Source organism: Rhineura floridana, chromosome 19 (assembly GCF_030035675.1).
Source record: "Rhineura floridana isolate rRhiFlo1 chromosome 19, rRhiFlo1.hap2, whole genome shotgun sequence".
NCBI classification, from domain to species: domain Eukaryota; kingdom Metazoa; phylum Chordata; class Lepidosauria; order Squamata; family Rhineuridae; genus Rhineura; species Rhineura floridana.
The window spans coordinates 3,277,679-3,295,958 of NC_084498.1; the positions used below are offsets into that span (position 1 = coordinate 3,277,679).

Here is an 18,280-nt window from a genome sequence, read left to right on the forward strand (position 1 = left end):
AAATGGAGGATTTGCCGGCATACGGTTCACTTCTAAGTGTTTACACAGAAGTTAGTTCTACTGAGATTGGTGGGATTTGCCCTCCCTCTTAAGAATACTTAGGAATTTTAATCTGCATCTGTTACCTTTCTTTTCAGAAGATGTGTTCAAATAACTGCCTACCCTTACAATCAGAGGGTCTCAAAACAAACCCAGCTTGAGCACCCAACACCCCCTTCTCTATTGGTTTTAGACGGTACCTTATACTTCTCAAGCTGGAAAGGAGAGCTGGCATGGGTCTTCCCCAGTGGTGTCCTCAGTGCAGGACTGTGGGGCAGACATTTAGGACCCCACTTACCAGAATGTGTGGGAGGGCTTCCCAAACACAGCAGGACTGGCTTACCATCTTTAGAAGCAAGTGAAGCAATTCACGTTGTCCTCTAAAACCATCTACCCTGGTAAGCCCATTAAGTACAGGCTCTAAAACTACCTCACAGTCCCACTGAGCTTCCCCCTCCTGCCTGTGCAGGTACAAAGATGGTCACGATCACCTGGGAGAGCACCGAGACGATGAGAGAGAGCTGGCCCCTCGCAGCCCCATTGCCTCTGTGTCCTTCGGCGCCTGCAGGGACTTTGTCTTCCGGCACAAGGATTCCCGAGGCAAATCCCCCTCACGCCACATAGAGGCCATCAAGTTGCAACTGGAGCACGGGAGCTTGTTGATGATGAACTTCCCCACCAACCGCTACTGGTACCACAGCTTACCCATCCGCAAGAAAATCCTGGCCCCGAGAATCAACCTGACGTTTCGGAAAGTGGTGGCTCTCTGAGCCCAAGACAGATTTCTGACTTTGGCCTCCTGAGATATTCTTTCTTCTCAAGAGTTTGGCCACCTATTTGCCTGGTGGTCGTAACATGAAATGGAGATAAGGCTGTACCAAAGAATGCCTTTTCTTTAGTACCTTTCAGCTTTTTCAAAAAATATCCCCCAACAGTCCCTGCCTGTTACAAAACTTAACAGAAATATGATAACATGCCACCATAATCAGCCCACTGTGGGGAGCCTCGGGCCAGTTCCGAGCCTCACAAAAGGTGTAGTGGGTATGAGCAATAGCGAGGGTTAGTGAGAGAACAGTTGTGGTCTCCCGCCCTAATGTGTGTGTCTTATGTGCCTTCAATTTTGATTTATGGCGACCCTATGAATCAGCGACCTCCAAGTGCATCTGTCGTGAACCACCCTGTTCAGATCTTGTAAGTTCAGGTCTGTGGCATCAATCCATCTCGTTTGGCCTTCTTTTTCTACTCCCTTCTGTTTTTCCCAGTGTTACTGTTATCCAGCCCTAAATGTACTGTCTTTGCAAGCCTATGAAGTACCGTAGGGAGCTAAGCTAAAGCTGGGCCTGTGACCACTCAAGAGCTGTGCAGTAGCTGTCCACTCCTACAGCATGAAAGAGTTTTCATACCCCAAAGCTAAAATATGCAACTCCCTGGAAAACAAACAGCACAGTGCATCAACATTAGCAGATTTTTCTTCCACACATTAGAAGTATAAGTAAGATTGCCCCAAATCACAGCCTGACAGTTTCTGGCAGACGGTGCTCCTTTGCAGGTGCCAAGGCCAAGAATGAAGGGTGGCAGCAGATAGACTGTGCAATGCCCATGTGTTTACCACCACCAGACCAGGGTCATCTTAACTAGCTTCCACCATGAAAAGTCCTCTTCACATAGACAAGAACAGGGTTTTGCTTCTACAAAAAACTGAAAACAAGACCAGCAGTCTGCATTTGACAGAAACAGCTTTATTATGTACAAAAGATTTGAAGGCTTAAAATCCAAGACACAGAAGGTGTTTTGGGTGGTAAGACCATCAAGAAACAGGGAAAGTTGTTCCTTTCCTTGCTGAGCTGGACTCTTAACAGGAAATGTGATACAGTTATCAGTTTGTTGCATCATTTTGACAGTCATTAGAACATCACTGAAGTGGAAAGAATCTGGCCGTTTTTCACCTTTCTCACACACACACAGGTACATGGGGAGTCAGCTGTGGGCACTGCCTACGCTGCTGAGCCACACATTCTCTCACCACCACCTACTCCCCCTTGGGATTTTAGGAAAGCAACCACGTGGTAAGTGATCACGTTTCCCCTCTTGGCACAGCCACTTCTCTGAATTCAAAATATGATCAAGGCACTTGTAGGTTCTCTTTAATTCTTCACACTTGATAGAAGTTCTTTGTGATTACTCACCTGATTAAAGGCTGTCATAAAGGTGAAAGAGGTTGACACTAAGAAGTTCTATCACAACAAAGGAAATTGTTAAAATTGCAAGTGGGACACCAGGTCTTTGCCTTAAGTCTCAGTTGAGGAGACTTAACACTTTTCTAACACTGATGTGCATGGACACACGTGTATATATTGGGGAGTGCATGTTAGCTGACCAACTTTGGATAGTGTCATTTTGATACAAGGTGCTAGGAGCTGGTCACTGACAAGAGCATAGACTGCTTGTCCAGGGGTGTGTATGCAGGGGGAGACAGTTGCCTGACGAGTGCCACTGTCCTCGGAGAAGCCCGTCAGCTGGATTTACACTCGCCTGCTCATTTACGTCACTCCTCAGCTCGAAGCTCCTGGCTTTGGGACTGCAGCCTTGAGTGGACACGCTCATAAAAGAGCAAGTAGGCGCTGGAAGAGAGGACTTCTTGCAAGGTGGTTTTGCGTACCACGTCATCTGAAATCCACAGCCACTGGTTGCTGGTGACCAGCAGGTTTTTGCAAGAGGGCGGGGACCGGCGGTATGTGACAAAATGTCCGGAATGCATGTCCCCATGGTGGACCACAACAGCCATCAGGCGGTACAGATATGTTGGAGAACTGCCAAAGGAAGAAAATTAGAGACCATAGTCCACATGAGGCAACATTGCCCTTTGGCATTCCTAGTAGCAACAGAGTGGTGGTCTACTGTTTCAAGAGGTGACCCAGCCTTGTTAAGCAACAATTTACACACTTGTGTTGCAGCATCCAGACTTGAGGGAAAACTGCTAGACTCAAACAGGTCAGGATTTCACTGCATGTTTGGCTCCAAGGGACCCAGGCACCCACATAGAACATGAAAACTCTTCTGGGGCTTTATCAAACTAACTTGGGGGAAGTTTAGTAGCAGTTTTGAGTGTTTTTACTTACCTACAGTCCAGTGCTGTCATGTATGGGAAAGCTATTGGGGAGGTCAGCAAAGATGGGGAGCAGGCGCCATTCATAAAAGATTTATTGTTGCCTGCATGTTCCATATCTACAGAAAAAAAGACCCCAAAATCACAGTGTATTGGATTATCAAAGTTGGTTGCCTGATATCACAGATTTGGGGGGGGGGGGCTCTTGTGCCTGGTGTATAAAAAGGTAAAGGTGTCCCCGCACTTATAGTGCGAGTCGTTTCTGACTCTTAGGGTGACGTCTTGCAACGTTTACTAGGCAGACCGTATATATGGGGTGGGATTGCCAGTTCCTTCCCCAGCCTTTCTTTACCCCCCCAGCATATGCCAGGTACTCATTTTACTGACCACGGATGGATGGAAGGCTGAGTGGACCTTGACCCCTTTTACTGGAGATTCGACTTCCTCCTTCCGTTGGAATTGAACTCCGGCCGTGAGCAGAGCTTCAGCTGCGTTACCACCGCTTACCACTCTGTGCCACGGAGGGCGTATACCTGGTGTATACCATGCCCTTTATTTAAAGCTCTGAAAGTTGGCTTGTAAATAGCTACTTGCCTGGTTGCCTACGGCGAGTAAGAATTGCCTCCAAGCAACCAGGTAGGGAAGTTGATCCTTTTCTTCTTTGGGGTTACAAATGGTGAACACAGATGCTTGTGAGCTGTTTTGGGGTACTAAAGGTATTGTGGTTAGGAACATTTGTGGACTCAGCTGCAAGGTTGCTCGAAACCAGGGGTGGAGAACCCTTTTCAGCCCAAGGGCCCCATCCCTAGTGGGGGACATTATAGAGGGCTGCGTGCAAAAGTGAGTGCAGCAACAGTGGTTGCCTTGACTTTGCACAGTAGTACGCAGCATTGCAGCCACACACAGGACAGGCTTGTACACCTACCTTTCCAGCCACTCAGGCAAGGGGCGGCATCATAATTCAAAGACATATTCCAGCCAGTCACAAGTACTCAAGCAGGGCCAGAAAGGGATTTGTCCTGAGAAGAGGGTGTTACCTGGAGGAAAGGATTCTCCACCCCTGCCCTCAACGCTAGCAAGCAAGCCTCACAAATGTCCTCTTTAGTTTTCTAGCTTCAAGATGACCACAAGGGCACGAAGCCTTTAAACATTTAATTTTTCAAAGCGTATCTGAGAGAATACTGAGAAAAAGTGAGAAAGTGGATCCAGCTGGCTGGCCTTCTCTCCCACCCTCCAAGGCCAAGTTTGACAGGGGGGCGGGGCTGCCCACCTGGCAGTCACCTGCCATCACAGTGACACATGCACAGCCTGCAAAGCACCATTTTCATTGGCAATCACTCGTGGCCGAGTAAGATTGTTTTCCAAGATAAGGTCTTTAACAGTGGGACCGTAAGTGATGGTGGAGGCCAATTCTGGATCCACATAGCCTCCCACAGTGAGGACATAGGTTTCTAGACGGAAGACAGTCGCGATGAGGATTTGCACCAATGACCAGCTGATCATGAAGGGTCTTCTGAAGCCTGTGTGCAGTGGCTTGCCCAGGGCTTTGCACCTAGTCAGCCATGCCTGCAAACCCTCTCTTGGTTCAGCTGTCTTTGCCTGCCCTGTACTTGAAGTCATACATGACCTCAGGGATAGGGCTGGTGGACATGGCTTGGCCAAAATGGCCTCGTGGGCCAAATGGGGAGGCTGGCAGGCTTCATTAGGCCCATAGGCTGGAGGTTGCTGGCACTGGGACAGTATTTCTTATTACTGATCTGCCTTTCATTTATATTTATAATCCCACTTTTCAAACAAGGTTGGCTCCTAAGAAAATTTTCGACACTTAAAATTCATCAATACATGAGGGTTACTATCCTGCTTCCAGATTGTTCCCTCGGGTGGGGGGATGTGTGCAGAAGAAGCCGAGTGTGGACTGATCGAAGTGACCCACAGAAGCCGTTCTTCGTAGATCTGCCAAACCTTTTGCTTCTGGGATGAACTGCATTTCCTCCAAATGACAAGCTCCCTGGAGTCGCTTGTTCTCTCCCTCCCAAAGTACTCGGTTTGCTTTGGTGCCGTACCATCCTTTGGGTCTGGCGATGCCTGCCAGCTCTCTGCAGGGTTTGACTTATGGGCAGGGAAGCGGTGCTTGTAGACATCCATGATGAGGAACTCGCTGAACTGTACGTGCTCGTTCCGTTTCAGGGGCGTGCCGTGGTTGGACCAGCTCAGCCTTTGCAGGTGGATGCAGAGACACTGCGGGAGCTGTGGAGCAAAGTGTGAAAAGGGAAACGCGGCCACCTTAAGCAGCACGGTGCGCGGTCCCAGTTGCGATGCACATGGTCGAAGCTGCAGAGAGCAAAGGCAGCCGGGGGGGGGGCAGAGGGGTTGCAGCTGGATCTCAGAACATGCCAGAAGTCATAGACTGCCACTGAACCTTCTTCGCCAAACTGGTGCCATCCAGATGTTTTGCACTACAGGCGGTTGGGTCCGATGGGAGTTGTACTCCAAAACATCTGGATGGCACCAGGCTAGCGAAGGCTGCTCTGCGACCAAGCTCTCAGAAAGGACAGAGGGAGGACACCAGGTTGAACCTGGACCACTTTAGCCCTGCAGATGGAGGCCCTCGTGATTACATGTTCCCCACTACGGAAACAAAAAAACCCACGCAGAGAAAACCAGCATGCCAGGGAAGAGGATCTAGTCTGGCCTTCATGCCAACATGCAAATATTTCAGGTGCAAGTTTTGGGATTTCTTTGTTTGGAGCAGCATTGACCAGGCGAGTCTCCGCCAGCAGCTGTGCCGTCTGTCACATGGATGGGTGACCTCTGGGTGTGGCCAGAGCTGGTGTCGTGTGGGGCCCCGTGCGCAAACTCCTCCTCTGATCAGGCAAAAGGCCTCGCACTCAAACTGAGCACTGCCCATTACAACCCTGCTCCTCAGATCAGATAAAAAGAACCCACACTCTAGAAACAGGTTGACGACCTCTTCAGCTGTTTGCAAGAACCAGTACTACAAATAATTTGGCCAAAGCACACAGAGAGACTGCATCCCATAAACCAGAGGCAGATGTTCCTTCTGGCTATCCACCACCTCCCTGTTCAGATGGGAATACCCTCTTAGCAACGAAGTAGCAAGAGAGCTTACCTTGCCCAGCTTCAGCTGCTTAACAAATGTTGTTCTCTGGTTTTCCATGATTTGCCCAGTCCCTTCTGCCTGAATCTAGGAGAAGGGGAGGCAGAAATAATGGGCTCAAGTTGCAGGAACAGATTTCAACTGGACATCAGGAAAAACTTCCTGTTAGAGCAATACGACAATGGAACCAATGACTTAGAGAGGTAGTGGGCTCTCCAACACTGGAGGCATTCAAGAGGCAGCTGGATAGCCATCTGTCGGGAATGCTTAGATTTGGATTCCTGCATTGTGCAGGGGGTTGGACTTGATGGCCTCATAGGCCCCTTCCAACTGTACTGTTATATGATTCTATGAAAACCAAAACCAGTTGTGTAGGGGAGACAGACACCACTTTAAAAAATGCACCACTTCTTAAATATACTACAGTTCATTTAACCACATGCAACAATCCTTAAGCAGACAGATGGCATAATTCACAAAGACTACGGATTTCACACTTAAAAGTTATACCCACAGGAGAAAAATCCTTAAAAGAATCGGGGTGATTCTCAGATCCAGCCATGGGGTCGTATTCAACTAAGTTTTACTCACGGTAGGATCACTGAATTAAAGGCCATGATTAACTTATGTCTTTTAATTTAAATGAGTCTACTTTGAGTAAAAGTTAGTTGAACACAACCCATGGTGAGCATCCTGAGGTGCGACAAAGACCTAGGTCAGGTAGGAAACAGCAATAATGCCTCTATGTGGAGAGAAGCCTGAGGGTGACTGTAGTAGCCATCCATTTTGCCACCTGCAGAAAGCCCCCTTCAAGCCTTCTCCCAGTTATGCCTGCTACCAATCCACTTGGCAGCACCCACCATCACCCTCTCTGTGGGTGCCAGGTGTTGCAAGAGGGGTGTCGGGTGGGTGGCTATACAGAAAGGAGAGTGCTCTCTATGGGTGGCAGAGCCAAAATACCTGCTACAATCACTAGCAGGCTTCTCACACACAGAGGCTCTACTTGATGCTTGTGTATGAATGTGTCAAAGACACAGGAATGCTACTAATGGACAATGTATTATTCATGGTCATCTCAGGAAGACCCAAGAGCTAGAGGGAGAGTAAGGAAAAGGTCAAGAAAAGGGAGCTCTCCAACTGGCTCCCAGCCTGGTCAGTGGGAAGGGCTGCTCTGCTGGGGTGTGGGAGGAAGAGGACAAGCACTTTCAGCTCTGCCTTCTTACCACGGTCAGCTCACCCATACAGAAAGACCAGGCAGCTGTTAAAGGTAAGACAATGCAAGCGACGCCAGTTATTCTAGAAGCATCAGACAAGTCTCATTTCTTCTAGTGTGAAAGGGCTCCCTGCAGAGATGAAGAACGGGGCCCAGAATCCTCTGCGACTTCAAGATAAGCCACATAGCCCAAAGTGGCAAAAAATAATATAAAAAACCTACAACCTTTTCCTAAGCCTGCAAGAGGATTAGCAAGAAAACTCCTGAGAGCCTAGGAAATAAAAGGATCTGTCAGAAAGTCTAAGAGGCCATAAATCTGCACCAGACGACCTTGAGAGTCACAGAGATCAAGAGACTTACTTTTGTGCAGTTGTCACATACGACATCCTTGACTGACTCGGAAGAGATGAAGTGATGGAGGCAGTGGTCCAGCGTTAGGGGGTGACCCTGGTGAAATGGGGGGGGAGGGAGAATAAAGCATGAAGTGTGCGCCCACATTCCTAAAAACAGCAAGTTCGAAAGACTGCACTCGGCAAGCCTTCAGCGTCCCCCAGCCCCAGAGGAGGAAGACTTACCCATATGGCAGCAGGGATGCTTAGGGAAAGGCTGTCAAAAGTGTCGTATCTGAGGGGACTCTGGAAGAAACCCCCCCAAATGTCTAAATGAGGGCTGAAGTCCTCAAGGCCTCGTTCCCCACCCCATTTTCACACACAGGTGACGGGGAAGACCCATCTCTGCCCAAGACCCTGAAGACTTGCTGCCAGTCAGAGTCAAGAACACTGGTTCATGTATATGCTCATGTAGACTCCCCGAAGTAGGGGTGGGGAACCTCAGTCCTGGGGACCAAATGCAGCCCTCCAAAACTCTCTATCTGCCCCCCCAGGCCCCGCCCCTCAATGGCCCTGCTCCGCCCCCTCCTCGGTTGCCTCCACCTGGCCGGACTGTGCCCTCGAATGGAGAGACAGTGTGTGTGTGTGTGCAAGCACGTGCACAAACCTCTTACTTTGGCCTGGCTGCACAACAGGTAAGGGTCTCTGCTATGACTCCGCCCACCTTTTCCCTCTGGCCCCACCCACCACTGGAATGCGGCCCCCTGGAAGGTTGCCCAGTAGGGAATGTGGCCCTCAGGTTGACCAAGGCGCCCCTCCCCTGCCCTAAAACAACTCCACCTGAGCTGTGACCCCCAAAGGCAGAAAGAACAGCCTCTGTGGGAGGGGGCAGAGGGTCAGCCACCGTGCAACTCCTCTTTGGCCCACCCACGTGTGAAGTCGGGAGATGACTCCATCTTTCCTGGGTCCTAGCTCCCGGCCTCCCACCCACAATCTCCTGCCGTCTGTCTCCTTCTCTCTCTCACACACAAACACTTCGGTACCTGATGCTTGCAACGTTTGCAAACCGTGTTACTCGTCAACCTCCCGTGAAAAGGATGCTGCAATTTCCAGCGACTCAACACAGGATGAGGGGACCCTACAAACCACAACAAGGTTGTTCCATCTGACTATTATCATTTTGCAAGGCATGGCTATTGTTATTGTCCCACAGCCTTCTCCAACCTGGTGCCCTCCTGATGTTTTTGGAGGCTGGCAAGGGCTGATGGGAGCTGTACTCTGAAACATCTGGAGGGCACCAGCTTAGGGAAGGCCGCTGCAGCACTGTAGTGACACCATTAGGCTGGTTTCAAAACACACAGAGATGCCCCAAATCAGGAAAGGCCCACCAGTTTCATTCAGGAGAGCAGGAGGGCTGGGAAGAACAGGCGGCTGACTCCTTGCCCTCCTGCGAGGCAGCCCATGTCAAACCCCTGTGTTGGCCTCTCCCAAACCAAGTGGCCCGGGGAGCCACGGTGAACCATAAAACCAAGGGAGATAATCCTTGATCAAACAGAACAGAGAAACAACCTAAAAGGCCAGAGCAACAATATATATGACAAAAGAATTACTTTTTTACTCCGTTTACTCTCACTTTTACCAGCCAAACATTTAAAAAACAAGTCAATATTTTAAAAAACCCATGATTGCGAGACTAATAAATCCAGTCACCACTATAGATGGATAAATAGCGATTCCAATTGCCAGACGCACTCAACTCCCACAACCACAGTGAAGAGCTCCCCACCCGCAGACAGATTATGCAGACCACAAAACAGGGCACAGCCAAAAGGTGCTTGTTAGCAGAACAGAAATCATACACCAGCAGTGCAAATAATATATGCTACAGAGACATTTCACCAAATCGGAAAAGTGCTCTTACCTCTCGTTCTGCAGCATATTTGCTTTTGGGGAATTTCTGGCTGCTATAAAGAAAAATACAAAATAAAGTCAGTAAAAAAAAAAATGACTTTCCACATGATGAGGCCTTTGCTTTTGCACAATTAAGTACCATGAGATTTAGGGAAGCACAACTTTGACAAACCAGCTTAACGGCAGACGCCTAAACAGACTTATTCCGAAGCATGTCCCACCAAGTTTCTTTTGCAACTCTACAATATGAAGGACCTCCCTCAGTTGGCCTTTCGGTTGCACCCAAAGCCCCATGGTCTCTCTCGAGTGCTCACCTCCAGCGAATGCACATCAAACAGATGCAGAACTCGTGGCTGACGGTCTCGTTCATCTTCCAGCGAGGAGGTGAGGACATGGAACAGCTCGTGGGCATCCTACCAAAAGAGGACTAGAAAGCTCAGAAGACCAGGCCAAGCTCACCAGAAAAGCAGGCTACAGGGGAGAATGAATGTCGCCCTTGAGGGGCGTTTTTGCAGCTCACAGGAAAAACTTTGAACGCCTGCATTTTTAGATAGAATATATTCCAAGTCCTCATGCTCAGCAAGACAACACTGGGTTCCTTCAGAGGCTGGGAACCACTGCCCTAACTCAAAGGCAAAGAACCTTCTCTCACAAGTTGTTCCTGCACTCCCATCAGCCCCAGCCAGCATGGCCAATGATCACGAATGATGGGAGTCACGGTCCACCCAAATCCAGAGGGCCACAACTTCCCCACCGATATCATAAACAAAGTCACACTTCTTTAACGTAATGAAAAAAGGGCCCTGCTGGATCAGACCAAAGGCCCACCTCGTCTAGCAACCTCCTTCTGGCAGCAGCCAACCAGATGCCTCTGGGAAGCCTGCAGGCAGGGCATGAGAGCAACAGACCTCTCCCGCTCCTGCTCTCCAGTGGCTGGCTTTTGCTTGTATGTGCCAAATGCCACGGCAAGACACATATTGGTTGACTGTTGGGGGGGAAAAACTGAATAGCATGCCATCGTGCCATATGCTACCTGCTCTTCGAAAGAGGAGATCTGCCACCGATACATCCTCAAGACCTCCAACAGGCAGCTTGCATCCAGGAGGTTGTCCTCAGTTGCCTCTTGGCAGGACAAAGCTGAAAGCATCAAACACAAAAGAGAGTCACTGCAGAGGCAGAACACAGACAAAAAGAAACCCATTCATCTCCCAGTACAAAACGTGTATGCTCCCTTGCTTCTACAGGAAGTTCTCTTTCCACTTATGTAAACAGAAGAACTCTGCTGGATCAGGGCCATCTAGTCCAGCCTTCTGTTCCCCACAGTGGCCAGTTAGTTGCCTCTGGGATGTGTCGAAGCAGGATATAAATACAACAGCACTCTCTCAGTTCAAGTTCCCCAGCAACTGGTGTTTAGAGGTACACAGCCTCCGATACTACAGGCAGCATATATTGCCATCATGACAAGCAGCCACATACAGCCTTATCCACCTCCAAGAATTTGTCTAATCCTCCTTTAAAGCCATTCAAGTCGGCGGCCATCAGTTTGACTGTCCACTGTGAGGAGAACCACCTTTGTTTGTCTGAACTGAATCTTCCAACATTCAGCTTATATACTGGGCATACTGGACTCCACAGCATCTTTATATGAAGGAATTGGCCAGTTTACATAGATGCTAAGGATGGAATGCTGATAATGCCTCCTGTGAACATGTCAGAAATGTTCTGTGTATCACCTTAGTTTCAGAAAAATCCTTGATATTTGCAATCTCCACACACTTTTAAATTATATTCCTGTGATGTAAGGGCTAAGAGACGGATGACAAGAGCGGATCCTGAGAGCCCTTATGGTTGGAAAGGGGCTTTCAGTTGTATTCCACCAAGTCCTACTCAGAGCAAGCCATCTGAAATTATTGAACCTAAGTTTTAAGAGTGGAAGAGCAAACACCCACCACTTATTACTGAATTGTCTGAAAATCTTACTGCCCTTTCTACATTTCATAAAGTCGGAAGGGGCCTATGAGGCCATCCAGTCCAACCCCTTGTTCAATGCAGAAATCTAAGTTAAAGCATTGACAACATTTGAAAGAATATCTCATTTGGACATTCTCACTCTCACATTCCCTCTCTCTCTTTAAATTAGTGTTTAAATTAGGATTAATGGATTATTCTTACTGTTAATGAGAGCTGACTGTTCCTTTTTTCTTTCTGTTAAATTGCCCCTTTCTGCACTTTTAGAGAGCAATACCTTGATATTATGTGTCATAGGATGTGCTTACATGATTAATATATGTGGTCAGTCATCTGCCGTCAGCTAGCAGGGTTGGTGTGCAGCTGCTTGCAAAATGGAAATGGACTGCCTTCAAGTCGATCCCAAGTTATGGCGACCCTATGAACAGGGTTTTCATGGTAAGCGGTATTCAGAGAGGGTTTCCCATTGCCTCCCTCTGAGGCTAGTCCTCCCCAGCTGGCCAGGGCCTGCTCAGCTTGCCACCGCTGCACAAGCCAGCCCCTTCCTTGTCCGCAACTGCCAGCTGGGGGGCAAATGGGCTCCTTGGGCCTATGCCGCTTGCCCACAGCTGCACAGGTGGCAGGGCATGTAACCCCTGAGCCACTCACTGTGGGGTGATCTTTAGCTGGCCCTTGACACCCAGGAGACACGAGTGGGGATTTGAACTCACAACTGTGAGTTTAAACATGTATCCTCTTTGGATATCAATGTGTGAGGCTTTCCAAAACCTGATTAGTGTTCCAGTGTTGTGTTCTGCCACTAGGTGCTGCTATGGTGTCATTTGCATTCGCACAAGAGGGCCAATGCTGAAGTCCTCGTACACCCAAAGACAGTAAATAGCCCCTATGACAGAACACAGCATTAGCCCTCATAGAAGTCTCCCACCAAGCAAAGAATGCCCCATAGCAGCTCAGCCAGACCTTGGTCCCCAGATGCTCTTAAACTACAACTTTCTTTATGCCTGATCATTGTCCGTGTTCCCTGCAGATGATGGGGGCTTTAGTCAAAGAACGTCTGAGGACCCAAAGCTGGAGAAGGCAGAGCTACAAGAGAAAGAACCCAACCTCTTCCATGGCCTCAGACTGAACATGTTACACACAAACCAGCAACCAAGTGGCAAAAAGCCAAAGCAGAGTAATTGCAGGATGGGATCTTTGATGAAAAACTATTACTCAGTCTACGGCATGTCAGGGAGCATTTGTTCACTCCGCTTTTACAACAAGACCAGCAAAACAGGTATTACAAGGAGGGTTCATAGCTTGGTGAAAAACCCTAACCCTAACCCAGGGAGACAAATAGTCTGCCAAGTAGAAAGCCCCCAAGCTTTGGAATACCCTACCCCAAGAAGCCCGCTCTGCTCCCTCCCTGATGGTTTTCCGGAGACTTCTGAAAGCCATCTTGTTCCAGAGAGCCTTTGGGAGGGACTGAAGGTAGAGCCTGACACTGATTTTAGCCTTCTATTTTAATTTTTACCTCAGTAGTCCCTTTAGTACCACTCCCTATATGTGTGTGTGTGGGTATAAGTTTATGTATTTTAATTGCATTGTATGGATTTTAATTTATTTTAATGTTTTTGTGATTTTTATTGTGTACAATTTTATTATGTACGTGCTCGATTTGCCCTATTGTAGGGTAGAAGGGTGGGATAGAACATTTTAAATAAATAGATAAATAAAATGAAGCAGCTTCCTTGGTTGCTAGAATTGCATGATTCTTTGACTGTGGTTTGCAATCTCCTATTTCCTCTGGTGTAACTCCACAAAGCTATAGAAGTTTGATTTTGGCATAACATTTTGCCATGCTGGGGCAACTCTCTGGAACGATCCTACAAGCACATCGCTACTGAAAAGCTACTTTGTAGTGGGTTATCTGGGCATAAAGTAATCCAACAACAGGAACCATGGATCTAAACAATGGATCAACCCTCAGAAAAGTGGCTTATTTTAGGCTCTCAGCACCTTTCCAAGATATCACACAAAGGGATGATTACCTTTCAGGAGGCGGAGCAACGTCAGGGACAAATACTGCCGTTTCCCAGACATCTCGCTCTGGCTGGCCTGGTGCTGAACTGTGAATCCTTCCAACCATTTGATGAAAGATGGACAAGCAGATAGCCCTTGGAGAAGCGAGTTCATGAAGCAGGTGTTCCCTAGGTTGAGCAGACCTGGCACCAGCCCTGAGAAAAAGACATAACCGTGTCTATTGCAGCCTTCCTGCTACTCTCAGGCCTTCCACTCTGTCCTAGATGCTGGTGCTCACCTTGTCATGCCATCCTGCTTGCACTCGGTTTCCATTTTACCTTAAGCTTCTTGGACTCACTTTCAAATGTCTCCATGGTCTTGGCTCCTCTATATCATATCTATATCTCATCATCCCTGACCACTGGCCAGGCAGGCTGGGACTGATAGCAGTCAGAGTCAAAAACATCTGAAGGACCACAGGTTAAGCATGCCTGCAATACGCCTGCAGGCAGGGCTTCCGTTATGTTTTAATTTTTTATACAATATTGACCATTTTAAGCATAACAACATGCCTTCAAGAAAAGAAAAGGAAAAAGGGATCTTGAATTAGGATTCCCTAGCAATGCCGTTGCAAGGAAGACCCCGAGATCCACATGGGACTCCCCCTCACAAAGTGCAAACTTTGACAGCCAGTGTGGGGTAGCGGTTAGAGAGTTGAAATGAAACCTGGGCGACCAGGGTTCAAATCCCACACTCGGCCATGAAGCTCACTGGGTGACCCTGGGCCAGTCACTGCTTCTCAGACTAGCCTACCTCACAGGGTTGTTGTGAGGATTGAATCTGGAAGGGGAGAACCATGTTTGTACGCCACCTTGAGCACCTCGGAGGAAAGTTGGGATATAAATGCAATACATAAAAGAATAAGCCAGCTCCCCTGCCTCACTCACTCCTCCCTATTCTCTCTCTCACCTACCTTTCCTGCGTTTTTTTCTCTCTACGATGGGGCCCCACAGGACATAGATGCTTGCAGCAAGGGCAGCTGCAATCCCACCAATCACTCCCCAGTTCTTCATTACTTTAGACCTAAGAACAGGAAAGAGAAAGATGCGGGGAACCCACGCCATATGCAACTAATAAGATACATTATTTTCTGCCATGGCACTGACACCATTCAAACAAGCCAACCAGGGAGGGAGAGATCCTTGAAAATAATAAAACATTAATAACGCATATCACATACATTAGGGATGGGGTGGGAAACCTGTTGCTCCCCCAATTTTGTTGGGCTCCAGTTCCCACTAGCCTCGGCCAAGGATGATGAGTTCTAGTCCGGCAGCATCTGGAGAGCCACCAGTTCCCCATCCCTGGTTTCACAGTGTAGAGCACTGCTCTTCAACCTTTGCCCTTGTTGGGAATAATTGAACCCAGGGCCTGAAAAAACAAAAACCTCATAGACTAATAGGCAAACCTAGAAAGCTTAAGCTCCCTGGGTTTCGTTTTCCCTTGCGTGGAAACCCAGCCTCAGAGGTGCCTGCGAGGCTGCAACATTGTTTTGAGAAGATAGCTACATTCTGTTCTACTCTCCTTGCCCTTTACCCCATTTCACGCTCACATATCTTTTTGTTGCAAAATCAGCAAAACAATTCCACAGTTCCCATTAAAATTGTAGCAGATGTTGTTGTACTACAACTCCCATCAACCTCATCCAGCTTAGCCAATGGCCAAGGATGATGGGAGTTGTAGTCCAGCAATGTCTGGGGACCCAAGGTTGAAGAACAGCGCGCTAGAGCATTCAGTGCACTTGCAGTACAATCTCTGAGTAACACAACAATCTTGTAAGGTAAGCCAGTATTATTACCCCACATTTCTAATGAAGGGCTGAGAGGAGAGAGAAACAGCATTGCCTAAGGCCGCCTTAGCCATGCCGAGGCAGAGGCAAGATTTGACCTGGGGAATTTAGAACAACAACAAACAAAAGCACAATAAACTATAGGCTGGGCTCAAAGGCATGCAGTTCTCACTTCCTCTTGCCACTTCGCAGCCGGGATTCAGAGAGATAGACTCCCTCTGAGGTTGGAGGCTCCCTGTTTGCGGGAGGCTGTTACTTACACGTGCATGGCACAAGAACCCTGCTGGGCCAGACCAAAGGTCCCCCTAGCAGCCCACCAACAGCGCTCAGCTGGAAGGCTCCGATGAGACCTCTACACACGCACCCGCCGGGCGTGAGGGCTCTCCTACTTCCTCTCCCCACCGCTGGGAGTGATGCCGCTTCTGAGCCTGAATGAATCCTAGCAGTTGATCGAGCCCAAAAAGACCACTTAGCCCAGCAACTTCTTTTCAACAGGGGACAGCCAGAGGCCGCCAAGAAGTCTGCAAAACGAGGGTCAGAGAAAATTGTCGTTCCCCCCCCGTCTCGTCCTATTTGTCCCCACGCCTTGTACTCAGATAGACTACACCTGCGCCTGCAGGTTCCATTCCGCTCCATCCTGGAGGATTAAAAGCCAGGAGCCCCGCGCCTAAGACTGACCTGGCAGCCCCTCCGGCCCGCAAGAACCGCCTGGCTACGGCTATTGCTGCTATTACCACCGGCGCCGCCTTGCCGGTCTCTTCCACCCCGCGGCGGCTCAGCAGCATCCCACGGAGTCCGTTCGCTTCGTCCACCTGCAGCTGTTGCCGTCGGGCGGAACCAAAGGCATTAGGCGCGCGGGGAAGGGAGACGGGAGAGGAACGGAAGCGGCCCACCGGGCCCCTTTGGCGCCGGATTCCCTAGCAACGGGCTCTTACCTGCCGCTCCCCCGCGCCCTGGTTGCTAAGGGGTTCACCACTCTGTGGTGCCGGCCCTGCCTCCTGTGCCCTGAGCATATGGTTCCGCTGTGCAAAAAAAAAAAAAATGTTGCCAGGCACAATATTCCTCTCTCTTCGGTTTAAAATATATTTTTGCCTTTTCCAGAAAATGAAGGAGGAAATCAAAAAGCATTCCTAATTGGCCCATGTTGGTTTATTATTCAAATGCACTGAGGAAGATGAAAGATAAAAATGGCAAAGCACCTTTTTGAAGACTGTGGCTGCAATCCTGAGCCCTACTTTTATTTGGGACTCAGGAGTAAGGTCCTGTCGAATTCAATGGGACCTGCTTTGGAGTAGAACCAGGCTGTAAAGATGCAATAGTCATTATTTATAACAAGCCACATGTGTCTGGTTTAAACTTGTCATTAATTTTCAGTATTTCATTGTCTTAACAGTGCTATTGGATTTGTTTATTAAATGTTTATTTAAATTATTTAAAATATTTATAAGCTGCCCTTCATCACAATTATCTCAGGGTGACAGTACAGTAAAAGGCACTTCCAGGACAAAATTTCTTGCATCCGTCAGGACTTGGACTCCAATGTTATAGCAGTGGATTTGTAAATTGTAAATCGCCTTGACAGAAAGGCAATAAATAAGTGATTGCAGAAATGCAATAAATAAGATCAGCAATAAACACAGACAGCTGTGTTACACTGCAGAGATTATACTTACATCAATCTGACTGAATTAATAGCCCTTAATAAAAGCTGCTGCCAGTCAGTGTAGACAATATTACTAAGCTAGATGGACCAATGGTCTGACTCAATATAAGGCACCTTCTTGTATTCTATCCTATGTAACCCACAATAACACAAGAAAACTACCATATTTAAAATGGCACTGAAACATAAAAAGGGTTAGCATCAATCTTACTTAAAATAAAGTCATAAAAAAGAAAAAGAAAAAAAGATTGGAATTACCCAGATGAGACTATGGCTGGCATGCATACTATACTAATTATTAGTATTTTTTTAAAAGGCTAATTTCAAAATGCCCAGTTTCAAGCCATTAGAAAATATGTATTTTTGTATGTGTGATTTCATAAATCAGTGCGGTATATTTTGCAGTGACTGATCTAGTTTCCTAATCATATGGCTTTCAGAATTTTCCTAGTCAGTTAAGCTATTTTTAAAATCACCAAACAGCAGATAGTAAAAGATCATCCCATGAGCTTTCTAGCTGATTTGAATGTGTAGCTGTACCCTCTTTAAACTTAATAGTCTACTAGTTGCAGCCCAGATAACATTTTCCTTTGCAAAGAGCAGCTTTAATTGCTGTGTCAAAAAAGTCATGCACATCTTGAAAACAACTTAAAAATTAGCAGCAGCAGCGTTTATATAGCAACATCTATGTACATGGTACTTTAAAAGGGCAGTTTCCCAAGGGACTTGCAGTATGAAAACACAGGACAGAGCACAAGAAACCGAGAAATGGAGGCAGAGAAAACGGGAAGAATTGCAGTTATACACATGTTGGCTTAGTTACAGAAGGGTAAAAAAAAGAGGACTAACAATAAATCACAATATAATGTGAAAATGTGTTCCTGCTGACTTGTTTAATGTTTTGTAATAGAAATGTATTTTAATGTGTTTATCATTCATTTATTTATTGTGTATTTATTTGTTTTGTAATAGTAATTATTTTAATGTGTTTGCAATTTTTTATTGTGTACACTGTCGTGGGATCCTTTGGGATGCAGGACAGTCCAGAAGTTTAACCAATAAATAAATAGTAATAAATAAATG

The 18,280-nt window shown here is 47.5% G+C and overlaps 2 protein-coding genes across 6 annotated transcripts in view; one reads left to right on the top strand and one right to left on the bottom strand.

The window, feature by feature from the left end:
* The window catches only part of ALKBH2 (alkB homolog 2, alpha-ketoglutarate dependent dioxygenase), a 7,938-nt gene extending 4,631 nt beyond the window's left edge, over positions 1–3,307 (top strand). For 2 of the 4 annotated variants that reach the window (XM_061602456.1, XM_061602458.1), the window contains one exon: positions 509–3,305. In XM_061602456.1, the coding sequence (XP_061458440.1) occupies positions 509–809 (301 nt within the window). In that variant the 3' untranslated portion in view covers positions 810–3,305. Of the gene's footprint in view, positions 1–508 lie in introns of all 4 variants that reach the window. The other 2 variants (XM_061602460.1, XM_061602457.1) reach the window with 2 other exon arrangements.
* On the bottom strand, positions 1,759–16,441 carry USP30 (ubiquitin specific peptidase 30). 2 transcript variants are annotated; one of them, XM_061602452.1, is made up of 13 exons: positions 16,213–16,441; positions 14,659–14,768; positions 13,715–13,900; positions 10,750–10,853; positions 10,031–10,129; positions 9,727–9,769; positions 8,849–8,943; positions 8,052–8,111; positions 7,837–7,923; positions 6,276–6,350; positions 5,209–5,392; positions 3,159–3,264; positions 1,759–2,849 (listed from the first exon to the last, which is right to left on the bottom strand). In XM_061602452.1, the coding sequence occupies exons 1-13, from the start codon at positions 16,317–16,319 to the stop codon at positions 2,585–2,587; spliced, it is 1,521 nt and encodes a 506-aa protein (XP_061458436.1). In that variant the 5' UTR covers positions 16,320–16,441; the 3' UTR covers positions 1,759–2,584. The 2 variants fall into 2 exon arrangements, with proteins under 2 accessions (XP_061458436.1, XP_061458437.1); XM_061602453.1 differs by lacking the exon at positions 16,213–16,441 and adding an exon at positions 15,795–16,194.
* Positions 16,442–18,280: the final 1,839 nt, after the last annotated feature.